General features: G+C 43.9%; 1 protein-coding gene across 1 annotated transcript in view; it reads left to right on the forward strand.

Moving 5' to 3' along the window:
- Window positions 1-10214, forward strand: part of LOC137639362 (serine-rich adhesin for platelets-like) — an 81516-nt gene that overhangs the window by 7400 nt on the left and 63902 nt on the right. Inside the window, exon 2 of the mRNA XM_068371637.1 lies at window positions 5-291. Coding sequence (XP_068227738.1) covers window positions 5-291 — 287 coding nt within the window. The remainder of the gene's footprint in view (window positions 1-4; window positions 292-10214) is intronic.

Below are 10214 nucleotides of genomic sequence, written 5' to 3' on the forward strand. Positions count from 1 at the left end.
CACACCCATTCCTCCATTACTCACATCAGACAAAATATCGGCTTCCCGGGGAAGCAATTTCTGTAACATGCTACACTCGCCTGCAAGTTCTTCTTCTTTACCTGGTTTTCCCACTTTGGATAGTCAGTCAAGCTCAACTTCTCAGCCTACAACACAGCCTGCCGAAACCAGCTCAAGGCAAAGCTCGTCAAGAAAAAGTTTATGGAAAAAAGATTCTTCAGTTGTTCAAGTGCCTGAAAAAATAGATAATGTCAACAGTGCTTTATCTGAAAGAAAATCACCTCAATCCAGGTAAGTTTTTTGCTTATTTACTGTCGTGGACAGCATCTTGACCTCATCCAATGAATTTGTGAGGAGGTTATGTTTTAGCCCCTGTTTGTTTGTTTGTTTTTTGTGAATAACTTCTTGGCCACAATTTTTTTCATGGAGTAGTAGTGAAACTTTCAGCGATTTGAGCAAAAGGTCAACCAAATTAACCCTAACCTTAATGCCCAAGTTTTCACTTGGTTGTCATACAGACTTCAAATATGTCTACAGTCTAAATTGAATCTGGGAAAGGCAAGCTGGGTTTGAGAAATAAGCTGACGTGGAGGAGGTCTGCACTCACAGAATACTTTTCTAGTTTATGTTGTAGCAATGTGTAAATTAACTTTGAGGACATTTGATTATTGAATGTAGATTCTTAGTAACTAATCACTCTTGACCAGGTGTTGGCAGTTCTATTCTTTTTTTTTTTTAAGTATACATCAACTTCTTTATTTTCTTTGTTAGTACTTTTCATTTACATATGTTTCTAATTAATCTTGCATCTTTATCTTGATTTTGCTCAGATTTTTTTTTTGCCTATCTTAAGATCTAACTGATTTATTGACACGATTCAAGTTTAATATATTGAAACCTTAAATGTGGTAATTACAATGTGAAGGTCTCCCCCACCAAGGTAGTTGCAGAATTCTGCTGATGATAGTCAAGATATGCTAAAAAGAATTTCTCTCTCTCTCTCTCTCTCTCTCTCTCTCTCTCTCTCTCTCTCTCTCTCTCTCTCTCTCTCTCTCTCAAATTTGGTTTTCTTATTTTATCATAAGCTTGAATAGTATCCTCTAGATTGTTCATATTGAAAAAGGAGGCCATTAGATTTTATATGAATTTTCTTAACTGATAAATTTCTTCATTAAAATAAATTTGCCCCCTTTTTATGAAAATCACTTTAAAGATATAAAAATATGATCATACTAGATATGTTTAACTCTTGTAATGGATCTAAAACAAAAGATAATCTTGTTTTTAAACCAAAGTTCCCACAACGACTCTCGACAACTGACCAGACAAATACTAACACCTGCACAAGGAAAGCTCTTGCTGGACTATAAAGTTTAATCTCTCTCTCTCTCTCTCTCTCTCTCTCTCTCTCTCTCAAAAAGGAAAGGTTATCAATATTTTATCGTAATATTGATTAGTTTCCATAAAAAAGTGCGATTCTAGATTGAGAGATAGTTATAATTTCTATAAAACATCCCTTTATATGATAGCTTTCTTATTTAAGAAATAAGTGAAGAAATTATGAATAGTAAAATGCCACTTTCTCAAAAAAGATAAATATTTAACCTTATGGTCCTACCAGTATTCACTTATGCATCAGAAACTTGTAGCCATACTAAAGCCTGAGAATATAAGCTAGTTACAACTCAAAGAGCTATGGGAAGAATAATGATGGGAATAACATTAAGAGGCAGAAAAAGAACAACATGGATACAAGAGGAAACTAAAGTAGAGGATATTTTAACATGTAAGAAAACGAAATGGACATGGGCAGGTCATATAAGACTGACGGATAGTAGATGGATATTAAGAATAACAGAATGGGTCCGTATAGATTGCAAAAGAAGCAAGGGAAGGAGGAGAAGATAAATAATTGATGAACTAAAAAAATTTGCAGGTACAGACTGGTAAAGAAAGACTCTAAGCAGATGGGAGTGGAAGGATGTGTCTGAGACCTTTTTCCTGTAGTAGACCAGTTGTGGCTTGTGATGATGATACAGTATATACTGTATACACAGACATACATATATAGTATGTTTATTGTATTTTGTATTGCTAAACTAAACTCATCATTTTTTTTTCACTTAGAATTAGTTTTTCTCTTTCTTTCCTTAGATCTAGACAAATTTGCCTTTTTTTTAACAATGTTATATCTTTTAACTAAATTAACTTTTAATATTTTTTTTCTATTTGGAAAAAAGACTTCATAAGACCTTTACAGTTCTGTGAATCCCTCGAACTCTTCTTTTGATGTACCCCCAAAAAGGGGCTACACTCTTTGGGCAAGGTAAAATCTTCAATTTCACCATTTTGGCCAAAAAGAGAGTTTTTTGGCCTTCTACTGTCATTCTGACTTTTAGAAGTCTCAAATAAATTAGTCTAAAAGGATTAAATTGACTCTGCTAAGGTATTCAAAGCAGAGTTGTACGGTATCAGAATGACCTCTTTCAATGTTACCTGGGGACATGCCGTAAGGGACGGATGTTTGAATCTCCTTTGTGATTCTGTAAATGCCGGAAGGTTCTCAAATTTGATATATGGCATGTCTGTACTCTTATGCTGAAAGATATTCAACTCCAGCCTAAGGGTGCATCTATAACAGGGTGGCCAAGGGTTTCCTACTAATTCCTTCTCCTCTAGATCCATGGCAGATGCCCCCACTGGTTCTCTTTTCCCTTCCACCACCAAGAGCCTTGAATACTTGGGATGGAAGAAAGAGCTTTTACTGGATCATTCTTAGGAAGCTAATAACCCAAATTGCCCAGCCACAGTCGAATAGAAGGAATTTAATTGATGTGGTCCACACATTCATGAATATTCATATACAGCCATTTTTCAATATTTAACTTAGCCGGTGATTATATAGCTGCAACTCTGTTGCCCGACAGACAACTCTACGGTAAAAACTCGCCAGCGATCGCTACACAGGTTGCGGGTGTGCCCAACAGCGCCATCTGTCGTCCAGATACCCAGTACTCAATGTAAACAAAGACTCAATTTTCTCTCTGTCGAGCTATCGACAAGACGTACTTACTCGCTGTTGCTAAACTGGAGTTTTTTCACAACTAATTGGTGAAGTACTTTATTCTAGTTTTGAGCTTTCGCTGTGCAGGGTTTCTCTTCACACAAATCCTTGAACTCTTTTTGATAACGGATTCTTTGTTGATGACTTTTTGATAGTTTTTTGAATTTCCCTTTGACTAATTCAAAATGGCTGACCCTTCTCAAGTCCCCAAATTTAGGAAGTGCAATGCTAGGGACTGTTCAAGGCGTCTTCCGAAGGCTTCTATCGACCCTCACACTGTTTGTTCCAATTGTCGGGATAAAACCTGTCAATTGGAAGATCGGTGTGAAGAGTGCGTTGGGCTTTCGGAATTCGATTTTATCGAATTTCAAAAGTATACACGTAGGCTAGAGAGAGATAGAGTTAATAGAAGTTCTTCTCGTTCTATTGATATATCCTCTCCTCATGCCCCACAACCTATTCCTTCCCCTGTAGTGGTTGCTCCTAACCCCCCTCCTGGCACTCAGGAACCTTCGATGGCTGATATGATGCGTGCCATCCAGGCTCTGGGTGAGAGAGTTGAGTCCCTTGCTAGTGACCGTAATCAGCTCATGGCGGATGTAAAGGAGCTTAAGTGCAAAAGTGCAGTGGGAAGTGCTAAAGTGCCGAGTGATAGTGTTGTGGATAGTGTTGCGCTTGAGGGTTCGTCTGTTCGTGCCTGTCGTCCTCCTAGTCCGGGACCTCTTGCAAGCTCCCAAGTCCAGGGGAGAAGCAATGTCGTACGACAAATGGGTTCGAGAGGCTTTAATCAGCGAACAGACGTTCCCTCCGTGGTATCGGGCGTATCTACCCAAGATCGCTCCTACCTAACTAAGACGAGAGAGCCCATTTATACCTCGTCTTCGGAAGGTGTTTCTCGCAAGAAACCCTGGACCAAGGTCTCACGACCGTTAAAACGCAAGTCGGTCCCTTCAGCGCAAGTCCAACGGCCCGGTTGTAGCCACTGGGTCAGTTCGGACTCGCTGCCGTCATCAGATGACTGCTCACCGCCTAAGAGAGGCAAAGCGGTACCGCTTCAGACAGTAACACCGTCTGTCGCCGCACCTGCTCCTGTAGACCCTAAGTGGTCTCTACTGCAAGACATGCAGTCTAAACTGACGTCTCTAATGCAGGACTTTCGTGCGGAGAAGGTTGCTGCCGCACCAGCTAGTGCAGTACCTAGCCTACAACCTTCCACACGATCGGTTGTGCGTCCTGTGGACGCTGAGGTAACCTTCTCACGCACACCAGTTGAGAGAGTTCCGCCACCCATGCGTTCCAGTGTGATCTGCCAGCCGCATGTTGACGTTAAGCGACGCACGGAGGTCTCCGTTGACGTTCGGGAGGTTCAACAACCGTCAGAGTTGCTTTGTTTTGACGTGGTGCGTCAACCTCCGCAACCCAGTGTGCTTTCCACTGCGCACCCACATCAGTCCAGACAGTCTGGAGTAGACGCTGTGCGTCCCCGCGCTGCCATGGTTGTTGCCAGCTCACAGACTGGGCAGCAGTTCCATGACGTTGCGTCCGGCTCAGTCACGCATGCACCCGTGCGACCGGACTCAGCGAACCAGCCGTTACCCACTCCATTGCCGTTTCCTCATCAGTTATCGGATGAGGGACTTTCTGATGATGATGTTGCTGCACACATAGATGAACCACAATCTGAATTGGACGAGCCTAAGTCTACTCAACCCTCTTTGGACTTTAGGAAAGTTTTGGCCATTTTCAAAGAGATGTTTCCGGACCAGTTTGTTTCTGTGGCTCCTCGTTCTCCTCCGTCAGAGTTTGTGTTAGGCATGCCGTCTACCACTCCTGCCTTTACTAGACTCGTCCTCGCACGCTCGTCCAAGAGAGCTTTGCGGGTGATAGGAGAATGGTTGCAGTCCAAGAAGAGTTTAGGGAAGACAGCCTTTACGTTTCCCCCTGCTAGACTCTCTTCTAGATCGAGCGTCTGGTATGCCACGGGAGAAGTTCTCGGCTTGGGAGTTCCTGCCTCTGCCCAGGGCGACTTCTCAAGCCTCGTAGACTCTCCCCGCCGCCTTGCCATGAGACGGTCAAAGATATGTTGGTCATCTTCGGACCTGGACCACCTTTTGAAAGGTATCTTTAGGGCCTTCGAAGTTTTTAACTTCTTAGACTGGTGTCTAGGAGCCCTAAGCAGAAAGATCTCTCCAACAGAGAAAGAGACTTCCTTGCTCATTATGTCCTGCATGGACAAGGCCGTACGTGATGGGTCTAATGAGCTTGCTGCATCATTTGTGTCCGGAGTCCTTAAAAAGCGTGAAAACCTATGCTCATTCCTTTCAGCTGGAGTTACACCGTGCCAGAGATCCGAGCTTCTTTTTGCTCCTCTTTCCAAGTGCCTTTTTCCAGAAGACCTGATTAAGGAAATAGCCGCTTCATTGATACAGAAGGACACTCACGATCTTGTTGCGTCCTCCGCTCGCAAAGCTACCCCTTTGCCTACCTTGTCAGCTAGACCAAGGATGGACACTCCAGCGTCCCGTTTTATTCCGCCCTTTCGTGGCAGAGCCTCCAGCAGAGGAGGTGCTCGTGCCGAAGGGAAACGAGGAAAGAAGAAAGGAACCAAGTCCTTTAAGGGCAGAGTCTGACTGCCAGCTTCTTCAGACAGCAGTGGGAGCCAGACTCAAGAACTTCTGGCAGACCTGGGAAAAGAGAGGCGCAGATGCACAATCTGTGAAGTTGCTCAGAGAGGGGTACAAGATCCCGTTTGTACGGAAACCCCCTCTAGCAACGTCTCCCATCGATCTCTCTCCCAGGTACAGAGAGGAAGACAAGAGACAAGCCTTGAAACGGGAGGTGTCTCTTTTACTAGAGAAGGGAGCGGTGGTCAAAGTCTCGGACCTTCAATCTCCGGGATTCTACAACCGACTCTTCTTGGTGTCAAAGAAGACAGGAGGGTGGAGGCCGGTGCTAGACGTCAGTGCTCTGAATGTCTTTGTCACAAAGCAGAAGTTCTCCATGGAGACCACAAAGTCAGTCTTAGCAGCGGTCAGAAGGGAAGACTGGATGGTCTCTTTAGACCTAAGGGACGCCTACTTCCACGTCCCCATCCACCCGGACTCCCAACCTTTTCTGAGATTCGTTTTCGAAAAGGTTGTCTACCAGTTTCAAGCCCTGTGCTTTGGCCTAAGCACAGCTCCTCTTGTGTTTACGAGGCTGATGAGGAATGTAGCCAAATTCCTTCATTTAGCGGACATCCGAGCCTCCCTCTATTTGGACGACTGGCTTCTCAGAGCTTCTTCCAGTCGTCGCTGTCTGAAGGACTAAAGTGGACTCTAGATCTGACCAAGGAATTGGGTCTCCTTGTCAATATGGAAAAGTCACAACTGGTCCCATCCCAAACTATTGTGTATTTAGGGATGGAGATTCACAGTCTAGCTTTTCGGGCTTTTCCGTCGGCCCCCAGAACAAGCCAAGCCCAGTTATGCATCCAGAACATGCTGAAGAAGGAACTATGTTCAGTCAGGAAGTGGATGAGTCTGATAGGGACGCTATCATCCCTGGAACAGTTTGTGTCATTAGGAAGACTACACCTCCGTCCTCTTCAATACCACCTAGCATTTCACTGGAAAAAGGACAAGACGCTAGAAGCGGTCTCGATCCCCATTTCCGAGAAGATGAAGTCTTGCCTGACTTGGTGGAAGGACAGTATCTGCCTAAGAGAGGGTCTTCCCCTGGCTGTTCAGACTCCCAACCACGTTCTCTTCTCGGACGCATCGGACGTAGGCTGGGGCGCGACATTAGACGGTCGGGAATGTTCGGGACTATGGAACTCGAGTCAAAGGATAATGCATATCAACTGCAAGGAGCTACTGGCAGTACATCTGGCCTTGAAAAGCTTCAGGTCTCTCCTTCAAGGCAAAGTGGTGGAAGTGAACTCGGACAACACCACTGCCTTGGCGTACATCTCCAAGCAAGGAGGGACCCACTCACTGACGTTGTACGAGATCGCAAGGGACCTGCTCATCTGGTCAAAAGGTCAAAACATATCACTAGTAACGAGGTTCATCCAAGGCAACTTGAATGTCATGGCAGATTGTCTCAGTCGGAAGGGGCAAGTAATTCCAACAGAATGGACCCTCCACAAGGATGTATGCAAGAGACTTTGGGCCACTTGGGGCCAACCAACCATAGATCTCTTTGCAACCTCGATGACCAAGAGGCTCCCAGTACATTGCTCACCAATCCCGGACCCAGCAGCAATACATATAGATGCCTTTCTCCTAGATTTGTCGCATCTAGATCTATACGCATTCCCACCGTTCAAGATTGTCAACAAGGTACTGCAGAAGTTCGCCTCTCACGAAGGGACAAGGTTGACGCTAGTTGCTCCCCTCTGGCCCGCGAGAGAATGGTTCACCGAGGTACTTCGATGGCTAGTAGACGTTCCCAGAAGTCTTCCTCTAAGGGTGGACCTTCTACGTCAGCCACACGTAAAGAAGGTACACCAAAGCCTCCACGCTCTTCGTCTGACTGCCTTCAGACTATCGAAAGACTCTCGAGAGCTAGAGGCTTTTCGAAGGAGGCAGCCAGTGCGATTGCTAGAGCAAGGAGAACATCCACCCTTAGAGTCTACCAATCGAAGTGGGAAGTCTTCCGAAACTGGTGCAAGTCAGTATCTGTATCCTCGACCAGTACCTCTGTAGCTCAAATAGCTGACTTTCTCTTATACCTGAGAAAAGAACGATCACTTTCAGCTCCCACTATCAAGGGCTACAGAAGCATGTTGGCATCGGTCTTCCGGCATAGAGGCTTAGATCTTTCCAACAATAAAGATCTACAGGACCTCCTTAAGTCTTTTGAGACCTCGAAGGAGCGTCGTTTGGTTACACCTGGTTGGAATTTAGACGTGGTACTAAGATTCCTCATGTCAGACAGGTTTGAGCCGCTACAATCAGCCTCCCTGAAAGATCTCACCTTAAAGACACTTTTCCTGGTATGCTTAGCCACAGCTAAAAGAGTCAGTGAGATTCATGCCTTCAGCAAGAACATCGGATTTTCGTCAGAAAAAGCTACATGTTCACTACAACTTGGTTTTCTAGCCAAAAATGAGCTACCTTTTCGACCTTGGCCGAAATCGTTCGATATTCCCAGCTTATCGAATATGGTAGGCAATGAACTAGAAAGAGTCTTATGCCCTGTGAGAGCTCTTAAGTTCTATTTAAAACGAACTAAACCTTTACGAGGCCTATCTGAAGCTTTATGGTGTTCAGTTAAGAAACCATCTTTGCCTATGTCAAAGAATGCTTTATCCTATTTTATCAGACTGTTAATACGAGAAGCTCATTCCCATCTGAGTGAGGAAGACCAAGCATTGCTGAAGGTAAGGACACACGAAGTTAGAGCTGTCACAACTTCCGTGGCCTTTAAGCAAAATAGATCTCTGCGAAGTATAATGGACGCAACCTATTGGAGAAGCAAGTCAGTGTTTGCGTCTTTTTATCTAAAGGGTGTCAAGTCTCTTTACGAGGACTGCTACACACTGGGACCATTCGTAGCAGCGAGTGCAGTAGTGGGTGAGGGCTCAACCACTACAATTCCCTAATTCCATACCCTTTTAATCTTTCTCTTGAAATGTTTTTATTGTTGTTTTTTGGGTTGTCCGGAAGGCTAAGAAGCCTTTCGCATCCTGGTTGATTTGGCGGGTGGTCAAAGTCATTTCTTGAGAGCGCCTAGATTAGGGGTTTTGATGAGGTCCTGTTGTATGGGTTGCAACCCTTGATACTTCAGATCCTAGGGGTCGATCAGCATCCTAAGAGGATCGCGAGGCTCCGTAAGGAAGACGTACTTAAAAGGCAGAGTAATTGTTCAAGTCGACTTCCTTACCAGGTACCTATTTATTTTGTTTTTGTTATTTTGATAACTTCTAAAATGAAATAAAAACTCTTAGCTCATAAAAGTGTAAACATATATTGCTGGTCTCTACCCACCCCCCGGGTGTGAATCAGCTATATAATCACCGGCTAAGTTAAATATTGAAAAATGTTATTTTGATAATAAAATAAATTTTTGAATATACTTACCCGGTGATTATAAATTAAAGGACCCTCCCTTCCTCACCAATAGAGACGCAGTGGGACGAGGAGAAAATTGAGTCTTTGTTTACATTGAGTACTGGGTATCTGGACGACAGATGGCGCTGTTGGGCACACCCGCAACCTGTGTAGCGATCGCTGGCGAGTTTTTACCGTAGAGTTGTCTGTCGGGCAACAGAGTTGCAGCTATATAATCACCGGGTAAGTATATTCAAAAATTTATTTTATTATCAAAATAACATTTTTATTGAAATTCCTTTTTTATCCATATCAATATTAGTAATGTCTCACAGGATTATAATACAGGAGAGACAGTGAAAGATGGAAATGGAAGGGTGTTGAAAGGAGAGGAGGCAAGGAAAAGGTGGGCGGAATATTTGGAAAGTTTACTGAATGTTGAGGATAATAGGGAGGCAGATATAATAGCTGTTGCAGGTGTTGAGGTGCCGGTGATGGGAGATGAGAAGGAGAGAGAGATTACACGAGAGAAGTGAGGAGAGCACTAGATGAAACGAGAGTAGGAAAAGCATCTGGTATGGATGGTGTGAGAGCTGAGATGTTGAAGGAAGGGGGTGTGACTGTACTTGAATGGTTGATGAGATTGTTTAATATGTGTTTTGTGTTGTCAATGGAACCAGTAGATTGGGTTTGTGCATGTATTGTACCACTATATAAGGGTAAGGGAGAAGGGCATGAGTGTTGTAATTCAAGGGGTATTAGTTTGTTGAGTGTAGTTGGAAAGTGTATGGTAGAGTACTGATTAATAGGATTAAGGATAAAACAGAGAATGCAATCTTAGAAGTACAGGGTGGTTTTTAGAAGAGGTAGGGGATGTATGAATCAGATTTTTACAGTTAGGCAGATATGCGAGAAATATTTAGCAAAAGGTAAGGAGGTGAATGTTGCGTTTATGGATCTGGAGAAAGCGTATGATAGAGTTAATAGGGAAGCAATGTGGAATGTGATGAGGTTATATGGAGTTGGTGGAAGGTTGTTGCAAGCAGTGAAAAGTTTCTACAAAGATAGTAAAGCATGTGTTAGGATAGGAAATGAAGTGAGCGATTGGTTTCCAG

This window comes from Palaemon carinicauda, chromosome 4 (genome assembly GCF_036898095.1).
Source record: "Palaemon carinicauda isolate YSFRI2023 chromosome 4, ASM3689809v2, whole genome shotgun sequence".
NCBI classification, from domain to species: Eukaryota; Metazoa; Arthropoda; class Malacostraca; order Decapoda; family Palaemonidae; genus Palaemon; species Palaemon carinicauda.